Raw genomic sequence first — 24,875 nt, forward strand, 5'->3', positions numbered from 1 at the left:
TTAAAGGAGTCCGTGAAAATATTGTCGGACATTAAACTGGTCCGTGCTGCAAAAAAATGTTGGGGACCGCTGCTTTAGAGTGACCACAAACAGCTTTTTGCTGCAATTACAGCATCAGATTTGATCGATTGCTACTGCAGATAAGAGCTTTTAAACAACTGAATATGACATGAAATGATGAGTAAGACATTTTATGTCAATGTGACAACACAAGGCTTCTTTTAGTGGCATTATTACTTAACAGGACTAAAAGATAAGACTGATAGTTGAGAAGCAAACTAAATGAAATTCCACAGATTTTACTTAAATGTAGGGCTGTGCGATATGAACAAAATCTCATATCCCGATATAAGAATTCTATCGTCTGATAACGATATAAATCACAAAAATGTAACATTTTCTGTAAATTCTGTGAATCTCGGGCAGTTCGACTTGCGGGAAGTGTTTCCAGATGCGCGTCATGTAGCTGGAGTCAAGTGTTTTAACAGATGCATGAAACGATACATTTTTAGACATAAGTTGTAACGGCCGCCGTTTTCTTTGTGAGTATTTATTACACGGCGTGCTGCGAGGAAAAGCCTGTTCTAACGTTTGAGTCTAAGGTTTACTTTTTAGCACCTGGCGGCTCTTTTTTTACTTCTCATCCGTAAATAATCTGCTCTTTCACGTGATTCAGTTTATTTTGAAAAGTCTCAACAGGATCTTGAGCTTGAAAGGTTTATGTGGAACATAAACAAGCGGACACGCGATGCTGTTACCGTCGTTGTTGCTAACCACAACTCATAAAAACAGCCGCTTGTCTGTCCATAGTGTGGTTATATAAAATATAAGAGAAAGAGAACTTTAAGAAATTAATATAGCCACTACAGTGACCATCAAAACGATGAAAAATTACCGTAAACAGTTTATTTTGCGACACCATGAAACAAACGCTAGCGTAAAATGAAACGATAGCCGTTTTTATATCGTCATCCGATATATATCGTTATATCGAACAGCCCTACTTAAATGGTTTGATGTGCAAGAGTTCATTAAAAGACAATGCAGTCAAGACAGTAGAGCCCTTTTTCTTCACTTATTTATTCCCCAAACACTTTCTAGATTGGTCCTTTTCTCTTCAATAACAGTGACATTTTTTTAATTTGACTTCTTCAAATTTCTCCTTTTATTCAAATGATTCAAAATCCAAAGCTATTCAGTGGCTCACGGTTGTGAACCATTTTGTTGTTACAGCTCTTCATCTGTAACAATTTTACTGAAAATTACTGCAGTTAATGGACCATCAAAACCCTTTCAGATCAACTTTTCCAAATAATCATTTAAACTGTTAGTCATCACAATCAACTTGCAGAATAGAATACGAGCAAACATGCGAACCGCCATTTGTTGAGTTAAAACAGTCCAATAACTACAAACTATCACAGTTTAACCGCACTAGTTAACGTTATATACCTCTGAAATAGTTCTTACAATCTAACAGAAGCGAGGATTGATGGAAGCTGGGCAGAAAACGCAAAATAAATACAAGAAGAAATGAAACTGGATGGCAAAGGGAGGAGACAAGAAAAAAGGAGAGAATATTAAAGGGAGACCCAGAGAGGAAAGTGGAGACTGAAGGACTGCCAGAATTCAGAGGGCTGGCAAAGACATGGCTGTTAGCAGGTAATTCAGAAAATTCACAAACTCCTTTGCAAGCCCTAAAGAGAGCAATTAATCAGAGTGAACATGCACACGCATGCACACGTGATTAGCTATGGCAAATTCTGAATGCCACCTTGTGTATGTGTGGCCATGGAAACATGCAGACACCTCTGTGCAGTACAGGCACTTCCTGCAAGTGTTGGTGTCGGATTTCAGTACTGTAATAGAGTGCTTGCAGAGTTACATGCACTAAAATGAGAAGATGTAATGGCTGGAGAATAAATCATCTTCCCTCTCCTTGTTCATCTGCTTCACCTCCTCCCTTAGCACTCTTAGATTTCAAGGGCTACAATGCAGTTTGCCTTCTTAATGAAACTCAGATAAACATAAACCAGATAAATAGTTAAAAGGCAAACGTAAATGAAGTCAGAGTGCACTTACCAAGGATCTGTACTTCGATGTGCCTCGGCTTTTCAATAAATTTCTCGACAAACAAGGCTCCGTTCCCAAAAGCCGTCAGGGCTTCAGAGTAGGCCCGCTGGTAATTCTCCTCAAGTTCCTGACAAACAAGAGAAATCCATACATGTCCAAGTTAGTTCAACCGTTCAAGAGACACAGTCCCAGCAAACTAATGCTTTTCAAATGTATGGAGTGGTATTATTCGTGTTATTTAGACAACTGCTGTTCCCCTTTTGCACATAATATTTTATTTGTCCCGACAGAAATGTTTACATTCCCCTAGAGAGTAAGACGGGACACAATATCTCTGGAAGATCACAGTCCACCATGTTCAAGGTCACGACTCCATCTGTGTTTGTCAGTCTGCAAAACTCTGCCAGCCAATTCAGTCTCCTCTATGGAGGAAAGACACAAATCACAACCACGCGCCCTTCCCCTGAGCCTCAGGAAAGGAAACTCGAGTCCATCCTCAGCTGTCATCTCATAGCCTTGACAAAAAAATGCATTTGGAGGCACAACTACAACATTCAAGGGAACTGCAGATGTCATCAGCGCTGCTAAAAGCAGTGTGTCAAAGAAAAGGGCAGAGATGGCACAAAAGGAAGCCACAACTTTCAAAGAACAGGAAATTATACAACTAATACATAAATAAGCCTTTAAATATCTGATCAGACTCACCGGCTACCAATAAGGGGACAATCAAATGATTTAGAACCAAGTATTCACCAACTGGCTTTGTCACCACTTAATCAGGTGATCATGGACTGAAGCGAGTGCTACGAGCACAGGAAGAACAGCTGCTTTGCTAGTACGTCTACATCTCATCCAGTCATCATTCCTGCAAACTTAACACAACTGAGAAACCAGAAAAACCTGCTAGTTACTGTCAGGGACTCCCAAGTCTGACTGAATGCAACATTTTGGGGGGGAAAAAAATGCTTCAAAGTTGCTCAATTACATTGTCATTCACGAGCCTGTAGGTGCAAGAGGACTTTTGAAAGACTGGGAAACTTATGAAGATCGCATTTGTACTCCTTCCACATCTTCTCAGTGCATCGTCAGCTCTGGCCACTGGAGCTTTGACGCTTGCCATTCCCTCGTCCTCTTTCACTTCTTTTGGAAAGCATATCACATCAATCCTAGAGGGGTGGAAATACTAAAATCTAGCAGACTAGCTTATCTTAGCCTTGCTTATCAGTAAACATACACATCTCATCCTACAACATGTTGAGAATATTAGCTTCTGTCTGTTAATTCAGCATACAAATAACCTACGAGCCGGCCTTAATGGAATAAAAAGTCAACCTACGCATTGTTGCCTGGCGGTCCCAACAGTACAGAGAAACCTCTTCACAATTTCCTCACATCGTATCTGCTGGAGCTGCTGAGGCCCTTGTGACTCAACTGAATAACTAGAAATGTCAACAACTAATCAATTAGACTGGGGTACGACTCAGAAAAGGTCACACTTTCCAATATGTTGCCGACTTGCATGACTACAGTAGGACGCAACACTGCCACCACTCATGTAGATCAGAAACTATAGCATAGTGCCAGTGAATAAAGCGGGGCTTACATTTAAACTGACACTTGTCAGTGTAACTTGTGTTTCTCGATCCAGGCTTTAGTAAATGTTTCGGGCAGCACATCCGCCCAACGACATGATACGATACAAGTAGGAGAGCGCGATCTGGTTAATCTGAGGGCCAAGTAAACACGTTAAACCATTTATGGTACTCATTCTTGAGAAATGCAGTTTAAAGGATAACATTACAGTGCTCAAAGGGTCATCAGGGAATATTATTATAATCTAGGGGCAGCAATGACGCTCCCTCCGCTGTCCTGATATTGCTAACGCTAGAAACAAAGCAACCTCGAGGCATGCACTAAAATAGGGGTGATAACTTGACACTTCCTGGTGTTTAAAGGCATAAAAGCCCCTTTGAGGGACACATTTTGAGAAAAAATATATATATAATTGTAAAGGGTAAAATAAAAATCACATCTCTGGCTTCTTTTTAACCGTCTATAATTTCTAATGTTATGTAATAAAACAGAAATAATGACTTAACACAATTCCCCTCATATTGAACAGTGTCAAGATAAACTGTACTGTCTCCGCTTGGCCAAGTCGCCAATAGCAATCAACTGAGGTTATGAGGTTAAAGTACAGCTATCCTGATTTTTTCTCCTCCACAAGCATTTCCCAAAACACCAAACATCAGCCAAGTGACGCCGAAAAGCTTAATGAATGTATTTTAAGGGACTCTTGCGAGGTTAACGGTCTGTAACCAGCACCGTTATAAAAAAAGATGCTCACCATACTCAATATAGATGAAATAAAACTGCAGAAGCACCATTTACGCAGGCCATCACTGCACTGTGGGTCATTTTGTGTCATGTCGGGCTCAGACTGCTGGAGCTTGGGATAATTCGGATATTCAAAGAGAAATCTGATCCCAGACCTCGGTCAGTGACGACAATGACTCGGATTCAGAGTCTTGGTTATGTGAGAGTTTTACATCGCTAAACAAAAGACGACACGTTTGATATTTAGTTTAAATCTGGGTGATTATGACAACACTTTTGCACAACTGAGTGCAAAACAAGCCAGAGATATAGCAGCCTGGGTTTGTCTAGAAACTGTCCCCTCTAGAAAGTCTACACTGTCCAGTCACATGAAGGCAAAAATGCCCCGGGTAAAAAAAACAAATACAAATTCCACCAGGCCTATGAGAAACCACACAGCATTATCGCCACAGGCTTGAGGAGGGAAAAGCCGCCAGCATCACTAAATGAGCTAATTTTGCTGAGCTAACTGGCTAGGTCGCACAGGCACATGTGGCTGCACTGAGCGGAGGTTTCCACCTCCATAGCCAAAGGGTTTTTCTGAATGTGGCAAGAGTTTTGAAACATACTTGCAGGCACTAAAGTTGGGATAATAAACAGAAATATTGGGAAGTCCAGTTGTTCCTGATTGCGTCATTGTTTTACATACAGTCTTGCTGAAAAACAAACGATCTGTCGGCCAATCTCACATTTTATATCCAGATAACACTTTTGAGCCAACAGATGAATCTAAAATTCCAACTCTTGTAATATGGGCCTACAATAAGATTATGCTACCTATTTTGACAATCTTCTGCTATTTATATACTGTTTATATTTCAGTTATTAGTATCAAGGACATGTTGAGACATTTTACTGTTATGGACCAAAAAAAAAAAAAATCATTTAAAAAAAAAAAATCAAAAAGGTAAGATGCATGAAATCACTGTTTTTATCTTAAACCGTGAGAATACTTTAACTGTGCCTGCTGGACAGCCTCCAATTATACTCACTTAAAAGAAAAGAGAAAGAGCCAAACATAAATCACTCAGACTCCTTCACTAAGTGACCGAGCCACTTTCAGGGCACAGATTCCAATACATCCAGAGTGATTGGTGCCCAGTTTGAGATTTTCAAGTAATTTCAACTCGATTCAAAGCAAACCGAATGAATAAAAACGAAAAAAAAAAAAAGTGTCATTAGGTTGGTCGGTCAAGACGCAGTTTAAACAGCTTCCTCTGACACCATACAAGCGCTCACCTCATATTCTCTGACCACCCTCATGCCGCGACCACCTCCACCATAGGCTGCTTTGAAGATAATGGGGAAGCCGTATGTCTGGGCAAACGCCTGCGCCTCCTGCAGACTTGAGATGGGAGCATCTGTTCCTGGGACCACAGGTACTCCTACACAGGGTTGGGTTTGTGACAAACATTACTTTAAAAAGGATGTCAAATGTTACAGAGGAGGGGAAAAAAGGAAAATAAAAACTCTAGGACCATAATTATGACAGTTACTGATATAATCAAAGAAGATTGGCAGCCATTAAAGACAGCAGCGCAATCTAAGATTCACTTGGTCTTGAAATACTAAATTATTTAGTGGCTCAAAATGACAAAAGCATCCCATTAATAGAAATAGAGCTTGTTAGATTTCCTACAGTTGCATAAAAGAAAAAGAGCATGCTCTTAAAATATTCATCACCTCAGTGAATACAAATTAAAGCGACAGCAAATGCAAAGGCAGAGTGAAAGGTAGATGGAGGTGTGAGTCATCTTGCAGAGTGATTTAAATTTAAACCACACTATTACTAATAGCGTCACAAGCTTTACATGCACACTGCCAGTCAGCTACGCTTCCATTTTATCATAGTAAGTATACAACTACTACCATCACATAATACGAATCTATTATACACGTTTCCAATTCCATATTTTCTCTTTACTCCAACAGCCTTGTATGACTCAAGGTTCAAAACAATCTTCATATTTTGCAGGGCCTTGGTGCTTCAGTTCATCCTCTGATACAAGCCGTTTCAATTCTCCCTTCGAGCCAACTTTCTTCTGATTTGCTGGCCCTTGCAGAATGAAGGCTTGAATAGCAGGGTTGTGAGGCTGCTGTGCTCACCTGAGATGACCAAATTAAGCACATTTGCCATTTTTAAAAGCCAGGAATATTTACAAGAAGCTGTCAGGAAAGGGGCATTTGGAGGAGTCTGAAGCCTGAGATATTGGCTCATAGAAATTTCCTGTACTGACTTCATTATTTCAGACACCTATATCTAGAAAAAGCACAACAGGTCCACTATAATGAGCAAGCCTCAAAAGCCTCAAACCTACATGCAACCGAGCATCATTTTGGGGTGGTCATATCATACCTGCATTCATAGCCAAGGAACGAGCCTCCACCTTGTCACCCATCTTGCGCACCGTTTCTGGAGATGGTCCGACAAACATCACCCCGGCATCCGAACAGGCCTGAGCAAATTCTGCCCGCTCAGACAGGAAACCATAGCCAGGATGGATAGCATCCACACCGTTGTCCTAAGTAGGCACAGATGGATAGACTTTTTTTAAATTCACCCATCCCAGAGAAAGTAAATATAGCTCAGCTAAGCTGCATGAGTTGTGTTAAACAGAGAGCCACTGCGGGCCTCAGTTAGCACTTGGATGTCTAATAGTGAGAGAAACAAAGAGGTGTCACACACTAACCTAAATGCTTTAACACATGCAATCTCATGGTAGTGCAAAGAATTTGTGTTACTTAAAAATGGTTCTGAGTTCATTTTATTCTCATTTTATCTTAGTTACCATTACCTTAATCATCATCATAATGGACACCAGTAGGAGACTGAGTGAACAGACAGGCGTAGATAATTTGAGGGTCAGCGGGAAGGTATCGAGTAAGTGTACACACACACACACACACACACACACACACACACACACACACACACCAAAGGGTAGCAGACAGATACAGTAGCTGCCGAGGCTGACAGATAGAGCCATCTCTGGATCAGTATGTGCCATCTGCTCTCGGATACAAGGCGGACTATAATTATGGGCTGTCCCGTTGTTAAGGGAGCTGTTACTGGCAGGCCAAAAGAGGCACTGAGCCACACAGAAACATAGCAAGTGCCATGCATGCACACAAGCAGGTAAAAGAAGACAGAAAGAAACCCACAAATTTAACAAGACGTGGACAGCAGATGAAGATTAACAGAGGTTAATACGATACAGTAGGGTGCACGTGTGGGCTCACGCATTCACGTCCAACACAACTGTTTTAATTGTCATGTTGGACGATTTTAAGAAAGAAAATCATCAGCTTGTTAGCGGCTAAGTGAAGATACATTGTGAACAAGAGGTAAACAAACTAAATATGAAAGGGTGAAAACAGGAACACACAATGCTGGCATGGGCTGGCTGAGCTCTCAGATAGCCAGACGGATTTTAGAGAAATGAGTTTGATGCCAAAGGCTCCCCAACTTGGCTGGCTGACCACATGCCCACGCAGAAGAGTATAAAACATGAGAGATTGATCAGAAAAATGATAATAAACTGACAGCATATCCTGGAGGAGTGGAGAGAGGATGGGAAAGATGCAACAAAGAGCCGATATGATCTACACAGAGATAAGTGGCACAGGGAAGAGGAGAGGAAGGGAGATGGGAAATGAAAGTGAAAAGGAAGTAAGGAAAGGAAGAAACAAGAAACTGTGGACACTAGACACGGATACTGACCACGAAGGAAAACAACAGGGCAGGGGTGTGCGAGTAGAGTAATACAATATTCCCTTTTCTTGTGCAAGTAACACAGTGAACAGAAAAGAATCATATTCCAGTCCATGTCCGGTCTCCAGCTAGAAGCTTTTTTTCCTCCACTACTGACAGCAAGAGATGAGACTTGCATAGCATGGATTTTCATTTCAGTCAAAGGCAAAAATTCAATTACAGTCAATACAAAAATTAATAACTCGCCAGCAGCGCTTTATCAAATTCTTCATTTAGGGGACCGTTAAGATGCGTATGGGCACTGTACATGACAGCGCTGTAAGGAAATGGAGTATGCTGGTCTTAAATCAGGGGCAAACGATTGAACTGCTTTCATTTTGGTCAGAACATCAATCTGAAAATAAACCGTTTTATCTGAATTGCCTCATTTTGTTTATTTAACTCCACCGAGAGCCAAAATAATAAGTGAAAAAAAAATCTGATTATCACATAGCTGTACTTCCCAGTGGCTTTATTATGTCTTTGTTAGCTCTTCCAAGTTTCTCTTGAGACATGTGAACCACCATACAGGTGAAGTGGAAGAGTTACTTTTGTGAAGGTGAAAACTCGTTACCTTGGCGACTTTGATGATGTCTGGAATGTGCAGGTATGCTGCAACAGGTGGCAGGCCTTTCCCAATCAGGTAAGCCTCATCCGCCTTCTGCCTGTGAAGACGAGAACACGCAAAGACGTGCATTAGTGAGACGGAAGGTGGCCAGCTCAAAATATAAATGTATAAAAATCAGGCTGCATGTACAAATATGCACCAGCTTTCAATAAATACTGGACAGGAGCACTTCAGTCAATCTATAAACACTTAAAACATTACCATGATCAGCGTTTATTGGGCACAATGCTGCATATAAAGAGTGAAATAGAAAATGATGGAATAAAAGTGGAGCCGAATAAAAGCAAACGCATTAGGAAGGAAAAACAGGAACAGGTAGAAAAGTATCCGTGTTATATTTGAAGCTCACAAAGAGCCAAAATAGTTTGTGTGCATGTAAACTAAGCTGCGAGATTACCTGAATGTTTGTAATGTCAATACAATTATACTTATGTCCCCACTTAACATCAACTGCAAAACAAAGAACCCACCCAAAGCGCTGGAGCGGAGAAAAATGCTCCCAAGACTCCTTTTCAATTGCTATTACCTCTAATCAGCTGTTAGCATTCTGTAATCAATATCCAGCAGTGGCAGGCGAGACATTTAGCAACATATGCCCGTGAAGCCATCTTTATTTAAAACACTACGGCTCACTCTAATGTAGCACACACTAATACCTGTGCATTTGTCCAGTGTCCTGCTCTGAATACACGGCCACGGTTCGAATCCCCAGCTCGGTGCAGGCTCTGAACACACGGATGGCGATCTCACCTGAAAGACGAGAGGAACACATGTGATGACGCAATGCAGGAGGAGGTTTGGTTTAGCTTTGCCACATCTCATTCTCCCAGCTCCATCTGTTCCCTTCCTCTCTGTGTTTTCTTTTAATATATTCCCTTTATTATGCAAATGTTTCTTTATTTTTTAGGAGACTGTGTGTAGAGGGAGGCTGTAGTTCTTTCATCATCTAGGTTTTATAAGCACAGACTTTATAGCATTTTATCAACATCCTGTAGCGTTTTGCATCTAATGCCTCAGCTGAGAAAAGAAGCCCAAACTTTGTAATGTATTGCATGAAAACAAGACCTATGCAAAAAAAAAAACGTCAGACACTGCAACAAGTCAACAGTTTTTAACTCAAGTTTGAGAGAACAGCGTAAAATCTCAGCTTCAGACAAGCAAAACGCTGCCTGACTTTTATCTTGCTGTCACAAAAGCCAAATACTTGTTTTTCAAGCAACACGCATTTAGAGGGAGAAAGTTAAGTCGCTGAAAACAAGTAAGCTGTGTTGTTCTTGCTTGAAGGCGAGGACAGCGTTCAAACATTTGTACGGCTTTTAAAAAAAAGAAAATAAAATATGAGGAGAGTAGACGAGCATGAAAGGAGTAACTTCTGGAGAAGAGCAACAGCATGAACATGAAAGGGATGAAAGCGTGAGGGATAAGAGAAGAGGACGAGATGTATGGAAAACTGACAGATCAAAATGTAGTTAACTTTAAAAGAACAATGCAAAAAAGAAAAAAGGCACTCGAGCTTGTCTTGAGGACGAAACGCTGTGACAGGAAGTGGGGAACAGAAATGAAAAGAAAGGAGAGGAGTTGCTAGAAGAGCAGAGAGGCTATGGCAGAGACGAGATATGTTTGGTGAAGTGGAATCTGGGCTGATATGATATGATGGTGTGCCCTTATCGCCACATAGGCGCGCGCACACTGCAGCCAAGAACGGCCCGATGCGCTCCAGTGTGAAGAATGTGATCTTATGTGGTGTTGCTATCGCGTCAGGCTGATGTGAAGCAGGGGGGGGATGGACGGAAAACCCCGCTGTGTTCGAGCATGAAGGACAGACCACAACTCATTTGAATCACATGGATGTATTCCAGCAGCTAAAGAGAGCCTTTGTGAGATGTATGCATGCAACAGGGGGCCTATAGAGCGCCACGTGCTTTCAAGACCTCCAACAGTACTGAAAACCCATGCACCAATAAAACTGGAATAATGAAACAATGAAGCAAATCAAGCATTTTAAATGTGACTGCAGGAATGAATATAATAAAAGCAATTTGAATAAAAAGCATGAATCTATTTATTTAATCACTCAAACACTCTTCATCACCTGACAGAGCAACTAATTGCACGCTGGCCGCCTCTCAAAGCACATCAATGATGTTTATCCCGCCTGTAACAACCGTACTGTGGACTGCTTTGTGTTCAGGAAACTCGGGTTTTTCCTATAATTACATTTCTATTCAGACCTCAGATACCAGAGCGGGATAATTTTTATTTTTTTATTATTTTTTTTACTTTCATGTCTATTTTAGTTGAGCTTTGAACGGCAGTGACAGTACCTCTGTGACAGTATGTAGAGCAGAAAATTCAAAAACACTTTAATACATAGACCCAGTACACAGCACAACTTCCGAGTAATGACGGCTGTGGCAGCAGCTCCACATTCATATCCAATATTTTTTTAGGTTAAAGCAAACAAAGCTAGCTTCAACAGCCACCCACATACAATGTGTGCTTAAATATTAGCATACGCCAAGGCAAACTAAATGCTGGGCATTAAAAATTAACTGATCCAAGAGTCTGTTCTCGCCTCAGGGAGACTGTAAATGTCATAACTTTTTTCTTACATTATAAATGAAACTGCATTAAACTGTAGTTAATTTAACAGTGCTTTCAATTGCTTGTCTTCTTCAGTGGGAAATTATAACTGGTATGAAGAAAAAAAAGAAAGAAAAGAAAAGCAGTCTTACCTCTATTGGCCACCATCACTTTCTTGATTGGTCGATACTCATTCTTCGGGGCAGAGTGAGCAAATCGGGTGAGAACATAAGCCCTCCGGAAAGCCAACACACCAAAGCCACTCCGGGCTAAAGTGTACCTAAACATCCTGAGAGGAAAAAAAACAACTGTTCAACTACACAAACAAAACAAATGCAAAGTAAGAAGACAGGAGTAAAATATTAAGATAAATCTAACACATGAACAATGAAACAAGGCTCTTTTTAAATGTAAAAAAACAAAAAAAACAACAACAGTATTTTGGAGATCCAATTAACGACAATGAGTTTCTGGTGCGTTTGTGCAGTTTCTCTACCAAATTACAGCAATAAAAATGAAGACTAATTACCTAGAAAAGTACAACCATATAAACTATGTTTTGTACCAGACACACAGATCTCCCTTTTTCTGCCCATTTAAAAAAAATATATATATATATATAAAAAAGTCAAAAGATTTCTTACAAAGATAATTATAGCTTTGTAGCTTTGTTCCCTCTGAGCTAACAACCGGTAACAAACACACAACCTGACAAACCCACTAGTCGTCACAACTAAATGGGCATTAAGCTACTGACTGTTACGAACGTTTAGCAGCACAACAGCCGCGTGAGCGCCACATGGCACAGGCGCCCATACGCACGTGCGTGAAGGTGCAAACCGTGTCACAGCTCCCTGAGCTTGATGAAGAGCTTAATGAAGAGCTTCTCATTCATGTGAGGAGACAGGCAGAAGAAGTTCAACGCTAGTGAGGCAGCCAGGCTTCTTCTTTAGGCCAGACCTCAGCCTGCACTTCACTAAAAGTCCTTTGCCGCCACACTGTGGTCAAACGTCGGAACTACAGTCAATTAGGTCCCCTTGAAAGAACAAGTATCAATTTGCCAATGAAACAATAAACCAAACTAAAGGGAATAATCACTGCATTTGATTATTAAATGCACTGATTATGTAATGACTTAAATGCATCCTTCAAGTCTCATATTTGTCCTAAGCCATAATATTATTTGTATGTGAATCCAAATATCTTCAATAAAAAATTTCTTAAAATTCAACTTTGCATTGACAATAAACATATCAGAGCCACATGTCACTACACAGTTATTTCCTGCTTTACTGTGGACAATTGTTTGTTTCTGCTGAGATATATGATGCCATTTCTCACACTGCACTACTTATGTAGACAAAGTGCTGAGACACTAGAGCACCAAGATACAGATCTGGATAAAGATTTAAAAAGTCGTTTTCTACTCACGTTCTACTGTTTTGGAAATACTTTTATCACACACTATAAATAATTAGCATTTAGCCGAATTAGAAAAGGAATAAATGAGACAAGAATCGTTCAATAAGTTAATGTCTTGAAGCCGTCTGTAGACACCATGCAGTGGAAACTCAGCCTGAAACCAAATACTGCATCTACACAAAAACAACAGGCACACCTGAAGAAACAGATTCAGTTTCCCAAGCCCTGAATACTGAGCGGGCCTAACAACAACAGACTGAAAAAACTGGATCCTTTCCTTGAACCTTGTAGTAGTACCTCTAGGTAGTCTTGAACTTTAGATTTTAATTCTTTAAATTCCATAAATAAGCCTTAATGACAACCATCACCATGAACCGGAAGCAGCCAATGAAAACAGGCTGTGACTGTGAAAATGAAGCTAGTCAGGGGAACATATATAAAGACGTCATATTACGTGAACTTTCCACTGTGGTGTTATTAAAAAAGCTGTCGGATAAGGGAAGCTGTGGAAGTCATGTCATGATGAAGGCCACGAAACCTTTTAGAAATAAAACCTGCAAACTTGCAAAGCTGCAAGCGCAGTCAGTCAGTATACCAGGCAACAAATCCGGAGCAATGATCTTCAAAATGCTAAACGAAGCTCTTGTAATAGTCTAACAGTCCACTGACCTGAACCAGATATCGCACACGTGTAATCTCCAAGGAAGAGCGTAACATAAGCAGTAAGCAGCATGATGATGTGAAACCAGGATAATTTTCCAAACAGGAAGCTACCAAGTACCTTAAACAAATAAACTCTGGAAAAAAATCTGCATATTGTGTATATTTAGTATCTTATTATATATACAATAAAAACAATATACAATATTGTTTTGTCTCCCCTAAAGATTTTGTAGCAATTAAAAGCACCGTTCAGGAACATAAAAAAAGATACTGAAAAATACAATAACACATTTTCAGCCGGCAGCCTAATCGCAGTTAGTTTAAAGCGTTGTCTGTCGTCTAAAATTCTCTTTCATCTTTAAAAATCTGGAAATCTTTTGAGCAATCCCAGCAGAGGGCAGAGGAAAGAAGACTCTGAACCCAAAACACAGCATGTGATGGTATAAACGGATTTAATGACTAAAAATCCACCCAAATCACAAATCATCCAAGAAGACAGCAGCAGACCTCTTCACTTCAACAGCTCCACTGTAAGGAGCTCATATGACACACACTTTTTTTTTTAAATTTGTGACAGTACAAATCAGGCCTTGAGACAAACACTTAGCTAACAATCATCTACAACAATTGTGAGAAAAAGGAAATCAAAAGTCATCATTTGCTCTCCACACGTGTCCTCTTCTGTCGTTATCTGAGAGCATTATTAAACTGCTTTGCACTTCTCCGTCTTCCCATCTCACTCCACTAATAGATCACGCAGCCAACAATGGCAAATGTGTCCCAGAAAGTGCGCTGTGGTATGACGAGGAGATACTGGGACAGTCCGGCAGTCGCACTAAATCTGAGTGCAATTTCGGTTTTTGGAGAGCGTGAATTATATTGCTATTTTTGGCTCAGAGGCTGACTCAGATACAGTTGTCCGTGCTATGAAGGGTGCTTTGGGTTCATACTAAAAAATGTAAGATGAGCAGGTAAATAAAACCGGGGGCTTCGTGTTCCTGGGATGTGGGAACTCACAGCTGGAAATCTTGGTTCACTCTGAGGCCCGAATCAAAGTTAAACACAACAAAAAACTGAAAGGAAAAGCACAGACGTGTACTTTTCCTGAAACTTGCAAAGCTTTTCATAAATGCTGTCTTTGCAGCACAGACATTGCATGTTCTCACCGGCTACACACTCGGCAGCAGTGTTTGGAGAAAGGAATACAATGAGGGTAAATACAGCTGCACGAGCGCTCTATGAGACAACTCTAGCTACGTTTCTTTGATCCGTCAGCACTAATATAAAGAGCAGATGATGTAACATTATGAGGTGTGATCACGGTCCATCTTACTGTCTGAAACACAGCAATCAGGCATTGCTTTATCATGAAGTGCTGAGAAACCCAAACCCCACCTTATACTCAAACATGACAACTTAAAGCTGGAAAAGACAAAAACTGATAAAAGACAAAACCCCTGAATTTGTGCTGGACAGAACGAAGGAATAGCCAGTTCAACACAGTGTATCGCAATATTATCCAATATTTTGTAACAACACTGCTACACCAAATACGTATCCTATTATTTCAACTGTAAAAATGATGAACTTTTTAGTACGAGAAGAATAAAATCGAATTCTCTTTCAATCCACCGGATGGCGCTCCTTTTTTCTAGTATGGTCTGCGAGGTTCTTCTAATGAGTTTTCTTTCCTAGTCAAACACAGACAAACAGGGACTTTTTGGATTTCTTAACAAGGTCAACGGGGGACAGATATGACTCACGGGATTTGTAAGGACCGTCGTGGAATACTACGAACATGAGCGCCAGTGTCACACGCCACCATCCGATGATGGCAAAGCAATGACTCGCTCGGGCTTGTTAGTTTCTCGCTCAACCAAAAAAGTACTGAAGATTAGACACACTTAGCTTGACAAAGCTTCCAAAGACCCCCATTAAATCCTGTGGGTAATGAGGGTCTGTCACAGATTGGAGGCAGTGAAACCCAGGTATGGTTCCCCATAGACAGGGCCGTACCCAGGCTCTGCTGAGGCACAAGTTGAGGGACGTTTGAGTACCAGAGAAAGGGTTATGCTAACTTGTGACATAAGTCTATGTGCAGTTATTATTGAATACATAATTATTATCTGTAATAACATTGTATCATGAATTAAGTGTCATGATAGTACTGTGTAATAGAGTGTTTATAATCAGGACCATCAGTATAGTTGTTCTGCATACTTCTGCTGCTCCTCTCCATCTACAGAGTATGAAAATAAACAGCCGTCTTCCTGCAGCTCTCCTCTCTCTATTCTGATCTGAGCGGATAAGTAGCTGCACAAATATTAGAGCTCTCAGCTCTAATATCAGATTATTCGATTTTTCAATCCCCAAATATCAGTATTGGTATCAGCCTTAAAATTCTGCCACGTTCTACAACACAAACATGGGTGTTTATTTTAACCAAGCTCACCCAGGTTGAAACTCTCCTACTTAACACAGAACACCACCCCATCTTATTTCCCCCATGGACTTTTTCACTCTTTATGCGAAACACCTGATCAGGTTTAAAGAGGCACGTGACTGGCCAAAGTCTGCTGTCGTGGGCTCAATCTTCTAAAGCCTGAAAGGGACAAAGCCTCAAGGAGGTGAAGGAGTTGAGCTAACTCTCAGAAATGTAATATTCTGAAAGACTGTTATGGATTTTTGTATGATAACGACCAAAACATGGCGCCTACTTCAAGACGTGCATACACACACAACAGGTGGACAAAATAAGAGCACTTTGACGCATGACTTTAACTGAGGGAATCCAGGCAAAATCCGCTTTATCAACAGGAGCTTTTACAGGATTAAACGGCATATAAGTGTTTTGAAGAAGCTACAATTTCCACTCTACTGGAAGGGCAAAAAACAGAAGATCCAAAAAAAAAAAACCCATACATTCTGGTATCTTCCCCTTTTTCCTATTTATTTATATACAAAGCTAACTTTTTTCAAGATCCCTTTTTGTAGTAAATAGCGACCAAGTCAGAGATCAGAACCACTCATGTTATCCAGGGAAAAAACCTGCTTACATTAACAAAACACTGACACATCAGATACATCTTGTTTTGCAGTTTATCAAGTACTAGATATCATTAAGAAATGCTTTTTTTTTTTTTTTTTTTTTTTTTTAAAATCATACAAAAAAATTACATTTTCAATTATTCTAAATGTAATTTCAATATAATATTCATAGCATACCTGAGAAAGAAAAACAGATCCCTTTCCACTGGCCCTCTAACAGGCGCACAGACAAAGGAATGTGACCTTCGCCTTTCACTAAGTCAAAAAAAATGCACGGGATTGTTTTAGTTTCAGATATGAGCAAGGTTCAAAGAATTTTTAAAGCAAAACTCTGCATGCTGTTTCATTGTGGAGGCTCCAAACGAGCTGCAGGCCTCTCACTCCTGCAGACTGCTATGGTATGAATGTCTGTAGTACAAAAACTAAAAACACAGTCAGTGAAAAGTTGCAAATAAAGCAGCGAAAAACCATCAAAGGATTTATTGTGTCAAGTTAGAGGAACTACATTCATTACGAGACACTTCATCTAGGCGGATCGAGCGCGTTTAATGGTGCTGGTTTCTTCCAGGTGTATCACGTGCTTCCTGTCTTTTCCTGATTTCATTCAGCACACCTCACGATGAAACACGATGCATTACAGCAGTATGACATCATCTGAAACAACTCTAGCATCAACGTTTTCCCTAACTCAACCCCGACCGTATACAAGTACTGAAAAAAAGAAATCCCAGCTGGAAAGCCAAAGTGGAATAATAGCTTCATGCCAAATGTACTCCATGACCTCTTTCTCTCTATTGTAAGTCTCCAACTCTCTCTGTGTCTCTTCCTCTCAGTAGTTACAGCAGCAAAAAAAGGCACAAGCACAAACATCGTCAATAGCTAACGTGGTCTTAAATTTTTTATATTGGAAAACCCAGAAAAATAAGTTCAAGAAAAATGTGTTGCCACATGCATGCATCATCCTGTCCTCAGAGAAAGGTTATATGGCTACTGAGTGAAACCTTTGGGTGCTAGGCAGCTTAAAGCACCGCAGCGACTTCTGGTTCGTACATTAACTTCTTGGAGATCAAAGTTCAGCTCTGTCTTGTCTGTGATGTTGTGACACACAGACACACATAACTAGTTTCGACTTTGCCCTGCTTGGGTAATCGAGGGGCAAATACATAGAGCTAGCTATCCAACAGAAATTGGGCAATAACAAACAGTCTACCTTTCGGCGCTTACAGCATTCAGGGTTATCGTTAGAAGAAAAGGATGTGCTGTACGTGATGGACTTCTGTTGATGTTCACTGGCTGTTGTGGGCTCATCAAAAAAAAAAAAAAACAGGACTATCAAAAAAGCTCAATGAAAGTGCGTACATGTGCAGCTGCTGAAGTGGCATGCATGGACATGCGTCTTCTTTCACAGCGCTTAACCCTCTCGGGCTCCAATTAAGTTTTTGTTGCTAATGCACAAAAGAATACCTGCAGTGGTACTTCTGAGTAAAAAAACTCATAAAATATGTATGTGGGGTAATCAGGTTGTTAGCTTTTAACTGTTGCAAATCTGCAACGCCTGCCTTGAGAAGGTTAAATAAATATTAAATAGCTGCGTTTTCTTTTCTTTTTTTAGCACTTTGTGATAAACATAACTGAGCAAAAGCATCAGCTGCTTTTTCGGTGAGCCTTCCTCAAATCCAGAGCAGGTAGCCTCAGTGTGCTCGGCATAGTGGCGCGCAAACCCATTTTCCACCTCCTGCAAGGTTTGAGTCGCTATCGTAGTGGATCTCCAGAGCAGATAACCAGTTGCAGCCCGAGATGGTTGAATTGGAGTACATCCAACTCTGAGGTGAGAAACTCCCTGGGAAGCATTGATAACAAGCAGTGCAACGAGTGAACCAGCAGGCAGAACAGAAGATTCACTGCTAATCAGTTAGCCGCAGCCAAACTTACAAACTATCAGCAAGGAGAAAGTTTAATAGTTCTACTAATGAAAACTAGTTAGAAAGGCATAAAAATAAGCATTTAGTCACCAGATATATTCTAAGTAATTACCAAAAGAGACTTTTTTCTTTTCTGTAAAAATATGGCTAAATTTAAAATATTTCGGTCACTGCAGGTACAAATAATCTCTCTGAGACAAAAGCTCAGGTTTCAAACTGCTCTGACCAGTTTCATTTCTACTGTTGCGTTCCACGAAAGTCGGAATTTCAGAACTGCAAGTCAGAACTCTGAGCTGGAACGCCACTTCCAAGTCGGAGTAAAGCCCACCGACACCTTACCTTCCTAAGCAGAAAAATTATTCTTGCTTTTTCCAACTTTACTACTAAAACACACTCAATTATGAAATTGAGCTCCAGCATCAAACTTATGAGGTAAATTTAATGGGGTCGATGTGTCCCCCTCAGCTATCAGCTATAAATACTTCTACAAATGTTATAAATATTAAATCCACCAATTCGGTCATGAAAAAGTGAAACACGCACATGGCCGATAAGTTACTCCAGTAACCACCAAGTTAAATCCAATAGCAGCAGCGTGACTGAGGAGGACACTGATTCTGGGGCATGTGCATGTCAGACTTTGGGAAGCCCCCCCCCCCAATATGTCTCTTTGGAGCTAAAAGGAGGTCAATCTTCAGTTTATTCTGCTCCTTCTAAAACCAAGCACTCCAAAACTGAAAATAAAGTTGGAGTATTCTGCACTCACAGTCGACGACCCAAACTGTCCCAGTGTGTGGCGAGTTTGTTAATCCACTTCTCCACCTTGAGAAAAAGTCTCTCCTTTTTTGTTTACTCTGCTATCAAAGACTTTTGCACTGTATACATGCCTTTATCAGCCTACTATGTGTGTATGGTTGTAACTTTGTATAACAAGTCGTGATGTGCTTTTATACATTTAGACTTTCTTTATCAGGCGCCTCATGTTATTGCATGTGTGCCTCCAAACACAACTTAATGTCAGAATGTGTTTAGATGTCTGATCTGATGTGAATCCAGCTCAGTAAGCTTACTGATGTAAAGAAAAGGCAATAGTTAATTATTCTGTTTACTTACAGGAATTTAATATTTTATACAAAGCACGATGTGCTGTGTGAACATATGCGGGAATCCAGCTTAATACAAATAAATCAGCTGCAGGCTGTTGTGTTGAAATGCACCTGAAAAACACCTATTTTACAGTCTGCAATCAACGTCCTCATCATGTGAGCTACAACTAAACTAAACAAGTTTTAACAGAACATTTTCTCACACCCACACACACACATACACAAATCTTTCCCCAAAGACATAAAGCAGATTCACTTCGATCCAACGATTCCTGAAAAAGTTATTTTTCATTAGCCGCGATGGAGAGAGGCAGAATGCACACCGAATGGAAAATGGATGTGCATTCAACCGCACTCCCTTCCCTCCTCTCTTCCTTCTTCCACCCCGGCAGTCTCCATCTCTGCCCCACCTGCCTCTGACCTGATAGGCAGAAGTGATTACTCTGTTTGTGTAAACTGGGACAAACCATATCCGGGCTCTTTAAACAAGAATGTTTACAAGACAGAATAACACAGAATAAAGATCAGCTGTATCAGAGCAGCAAGCCCTCGTAAACCAGGCTTCAAAGTTATTGTCAGCAACGTGAGTGTCACGCAGCAGGAACAAGCTTAAGGTTTGACTCTGTGGGGCTCATACCATAAAGGTTAGATTATTGAACTTGTGGAAAAGTAAATCATGGGTTTGAATTCGCAAGTAGTTTGGGATACAAGAAACACCTGTGATCATTTAAGTGGACCTGGAACATGTTTTAATGCTGCATAAAGCTTCTTTAAATTAACTACTAAGCAGACATTTAGCTAAAGTGTAATCAAGGACACGAACTTGAATGAAGCACTGTTGCTTCACAGCAAGAAGGTTTTTGTATGTTTTTCCTGTGTTTGTGTGGGTACTCTGGCTTCCTCCCACAGTCCAAATACATGCGGTTAGTGGGGTTAGGTTAATTGGTAACTCTAAATTAGCCATAGGTGTTAATGCGAGGGTATGTGTTAGCCCTGCGACAGAGTGGCGACCTGTCCAGGGTGTGCCCTGGGTTATCCCCCTGCGACCCTGACAAGTATAAGCGGAAGAGAATGGACGGTATAACATGTGGTGCACTGAAAAGACTTGTGAGCTATGTGAACCTGCTGCATTTTACTTTCAGACACTTTACCAGCTGAGTCAACAGGATGGTCCGACCCCCCGCTGCTACACGCTGCCCCGTGAAGACCTACGATGTACTGGTGAAACATGATCTCTCACATAAATCCTAAATTTTCACGTTACTTTCACTGATCAATTTAGACGCTCTTTTGAGAACCTGCCATTTATTTTCAGCTTTTTCAGGACTGACTTCTCATTTATATGTCGATTTTATTCTCAAGAAAGGTATCTGTGATGCAGTGGGAGCAATGATGAACACTGCAAAGGAGAAAGCTCTCGAATTGTAGAGAGGCAGTGTGTAAAAAACAGCCTATAGGTTATATTACACTAGTCAAGTGTGATGTAACCTATAGGCTGCATACTATCCATTTTAAAAAGTCCCTTTTATGCAAAGTCCTGTTTCACACTCACCAACCAAAATAAGAAATGTTAGATGAAAGCTCTCCATGGCCATTTTCATGCATAAAGTCCAGACAATGTCAAGAGGATCAGGTTGAGACACTGTCTGAAGTTGTTCTTTCTCACACAGAGAGAGACAACAGGTGATTGTGCACATCTGCTCAGTCAAAACACAACTGAAAACTTTAACAAGCACACAAAATCATCTTTATATCACTTCCCTAAGAGGGTAAATTGTAGAGTGGCAGTTTTTGATTGCCAGTTTAATGGCACCGCTTGTTGACTCAGCTAAGTGCAAATGACTGGATGATGCCTTGGCGGCAATTAAAGGAGAAAGTCCAGTATTTTTATAAGAATAATACAAGTTATCCATTCGCAATTACATGGAAACCCCAACAACAGGTCAGCACTCCAATTAGCTGCTTGAAAAACTTGTGTGGAGGATAAGGCAGGTCAGCACACATGCATACTGAAATACACAAGTGTGTCCATGTTTCCAGCATACATTAAAAATACCCATCCATTGTCACTTGAATTTATAAATGCATCAAAATTTACGTTGACAATTTATATATTTACCCACCCATCCATTCTCTTCCACTTACAGTTTAGGGCTGGAGCCTATCAAAGCTGTAATAGGGTGAAAGTTGAATACGATTTGGACAGCTCGCCACAGCTCGCAACAACTATTCACACCAAAATTCACACCTATGTGCAAGTGTAAGTCTTTAGAATTGCCTTTCAACTAAACATGCATGCCTGTGGACTAGGGCTGCCACGATTTGTCGACTAGTCACGATTACGTCGACTATCAAAATCGTCGACGACTGATTTAATAGTCGAAGCGTCGTTTGAAGCTTTGTAAGATCACAAAAGACGCAGGAATAAGTGGCAGGATTTAAGAGTGTAATAACGGACTGAAACAGAAGATGGCAGCATTGCATATACAAGGATGCCAGCTGCCGTTAAACCCCGAAGAAGAAGAAGAAGAAGAAGCAGCTGTGTCCCAGAATTCATAGCGCGGCCCAGCGCAGTTTCCAACAATGGCGGCAGCTAGTTAGTTTTAATGTTACTCTTATTATTCTTTCTGGGTCACAAAATAAACGTTTAACATATTTTCAGGCGAGAATGTAGCTGTGTAAACCTCAAATATCTGCTCAGTTTATCAGGACACCACATATTTTCAAAAGCGCTCCGACGTTTTCGGAGACATCTGTTACCCACTAGCTCGTTAGCGAGCCGGGGGCTAGGCTCACTAGCGCCGCGAGAACACCGGACTCCCCGCAAATCGTTTTCAAACCCACCACCGTCTTTCGCTACTCAGGTTAAATATATATGAGTCACTTAGATAACTTAAAATGTTATTGTTTGGCTTTTTTTTAGTATTTTATTTGTTCCTGAGTAAATCAGTTTGTCTGAGATTAAAGTTATAGTTTTTACACAGCTGAATAAACTCAAGCAGACAGCTGATTATCAGAAGTGTGAGATGCTCCAGAATATACCCCAGTGTCCTGGGGTATATTCTGGAGCATATTCTGGGGTATATTTTAGATAGCAAGGAGTTTATTAAACTTCACCGAAACAATCTGCAAATTTCATTAAAATTTAATAAACTATCATCTTGTCTTTATTTTTAGTTAGCACAGACCTTAAACACTTAAAGCTGTAAGCTAATGATAGTTATATAAGAGCAGATGCTGCTGGTGCAATAAGCTGTAGTTTTACGTCCAATGGATGATGATCTTAGTCGACTAATCGCAAAAATAATCGGTGACTAGTCGACTATCAAAATAATCGTTTGTGGCAGCCCTACTGTGGACTGAAGGAGGGAGAACATACTCCACACAGAGTCACCAGCAACCCAGGGCTGTCATGCTGTGAAGCAACAGTGCAAAAATGGCAACAATAAAAATATATTTAATACAAATTGCAGTTGTGTAACCTGGAAGTAGACAAACATGTACTGTGAGACAGAAGAATGTTGATGCCACTTTGCAAAGTGCTTGAGTCTTCGCTGCACTTTTCCTCGTGAACCATTTAATTTATTAGAAAGCATTTCAGAAAAGAGTACTTAAAAAGGCTCCTTATACCTACGACATATCAGTAAAGACTTACGTCTGGAAATATAATCTCCTGTGATCATCCGAGACCTCCAAATATCACCTAAATCCGTCACCGCAGCACAGTTAAAGCAGGAGTGTCAGCTGGCACAGTTGTCTAAAGTGCATGTCTTCATCAAAAGGGGCTAAGATGACTTTGTAGCATGCCTTTTCAGTTTATTGCACTCACAACAGCTCTAAAGGTTCTGTGTTGCTACAATTTACTGCAAAATTGTCTTTTTGAGAAGCTGGAGGTGTCAGTTATTGGAGGAAGATAAGAACTATAAACAGAGTTCTTAAAGATTTAGATATGCGCTACTTTAAAATTCTGGATCACTTTCCTCCCGTTGCTCTGTCTTTACTGCTCCAAAAACTACCATCAAGGTGAAATTTGTTCCTTCTGAAGGATGTACAGCATTTCCTGCTTATGACTAATCAAACTAGCTGACTTCCTGCTGGGTCTCCCTGAGCTCTGGGATGGGACAGCTGTTGGCATGTACCACAGTGTGACGCAGAGTAAAGGTTGTTTTGAGGATGAACAAACAGTCCAACATCCACGGGATCAAAGGTCAAATATGACGAGGAACAAATTTCTGCATTGCAGAATCTGTGAGGGAAAAAAAGTCAGAGCTCCCATTTATGTGTGGCTTACACGAAAACAAACACATTGTGCAAGCTGCAAGTTTCAGCATGTACACAGATGTCTACTCTTTTCTTTACACAGAACTCCATCTGCTAAAGGACTCCTGCAGTTTTATATTATACTGTCTATGCAATGCTAGCAGTGATGACTTTTCTACGCCTACTGCAACTGTCCAGTGAAACGAAATCTCAAGCCTGAAGTTTCTGTGTGCACATTTGAGTCGGTTATAAGTCAGCTATGAGTGTGTGACTGTGTGTAACTAACAGAAAGCTCCTGATTAAAACGTAAACGCAGTTGGTACTTCATGTTCTGTTTCAGGTAAACACGCACACCTTGCGCATGTACCTGTGTCACAACTGTGCAGCTAAGACCGTGGTTTAAACCACGCTTGCAACACGTGCCACGCTTAAGTTACTTTAAAAATTAGGCTATTCAGTCACTCTCGATCAATCTCAAGTCAAATGCAATCAATCAATGACAGCCGAACAAACAAGACTCATTCATACTCTCTCTCACACACACGCTTTAACCCATCAGTACTCACGTGCTGGCGTTCAGACGGTGTCAGTGAAATGATGTGAATCCGCAGCTGAGTAACCGGACACCAACTGTAAACAGTCGACTATCAGAGATTGTTTATGGTTGTGCGTCTGCTTCTTTGCGTGCTAACCTCTCTCACACAGTTACAGACACACTGCTGCTGCTACTCGAAAGAGGAAGAGAGTGAGCAGAGAGGCTGGCTTGTGTGTACACACAGACTGGCACCGCACACGCAAACACAGAGTCACTTTGGGGCAGCCGAGCTGGCGCTCAAAGCGTTTAGATACACACTCTCACACACACACACACTGGCTCTTATGTGTAGTGAAGAAGCTAGGACTCTGAAGCTAGTTGCTAACTGCTTACTGAAGCTAACTTAGCTAGCAGCTGACACCGTCCGTCTCCGACTAGCGGATATATGGAGTCTGCTACTGCGCCTGCCTTCTGCCGTTAATCTCCCTCTCTCTCCTCTCTCTCTCTT

General features: G+C 40.8%; 1 protein-coding gene across 1 annotated transcript in view; it reads right to left on the minus strand.

Annotated features, from left to right (window-relative positions):
• The window catches only part of pcxb (pyruvate carboxylase b), a 337,084-nt gene extending 312,209 nt beyond the window's left edge, over positions 1 to 24,875 (minus strand). Inside the window, exons 1-7 of the mRNA XM_085400306.1 lie at positions 24,399 to 24,875; positions 11,564 to 11,700; positions 9,485 to 9,578; positions 8,775 to 8,865; positions 6,806 to 6,971; positions 5,689 to 5,834; positions 2,083 to 2,200 (exon numbers count right to left, since the gene is read on the minus strand). Coding sequence (XP_085256432.1) covers positions 2,083 to 2,200; positions 5,689 to 5,834; positions 6,806 to 6,971; positions 8,775 to 8,865; positions 9,485 to 9,578; positions 11,564 to 11,699 — 751 coding nt within the window. The 5' untranslated portion in view covers position 11,700; positions 24,399 to 24,875. The remainder of the gene's footprint in view (positions 1 to 2,082; positions 2,201 to 5,688; positions 5,835 to 6,805; positions 6,972 to 8,774; positions 8,866 to 9,484; positions 9,579 to 11,563; positions 11,701 to 24,398) is intronic.

This window comes from Rhamphochromis longiceps, linkage group LG3, assembly GCF_057381845.1.
Source record: "Rhamphochromis longiceps isolate RC_006_pf linkage group LG3, R_longiceps_female_GT1.1, whole genome shotgun sequence".
In the NCBI taxonomy this organism is placed as follows: Eukaryota; Metazoa; Chordata; class Actinopteri; order Cichliformes; family Cichlidae; genus Rhamphochromis; species Rhamphochromis longiceps.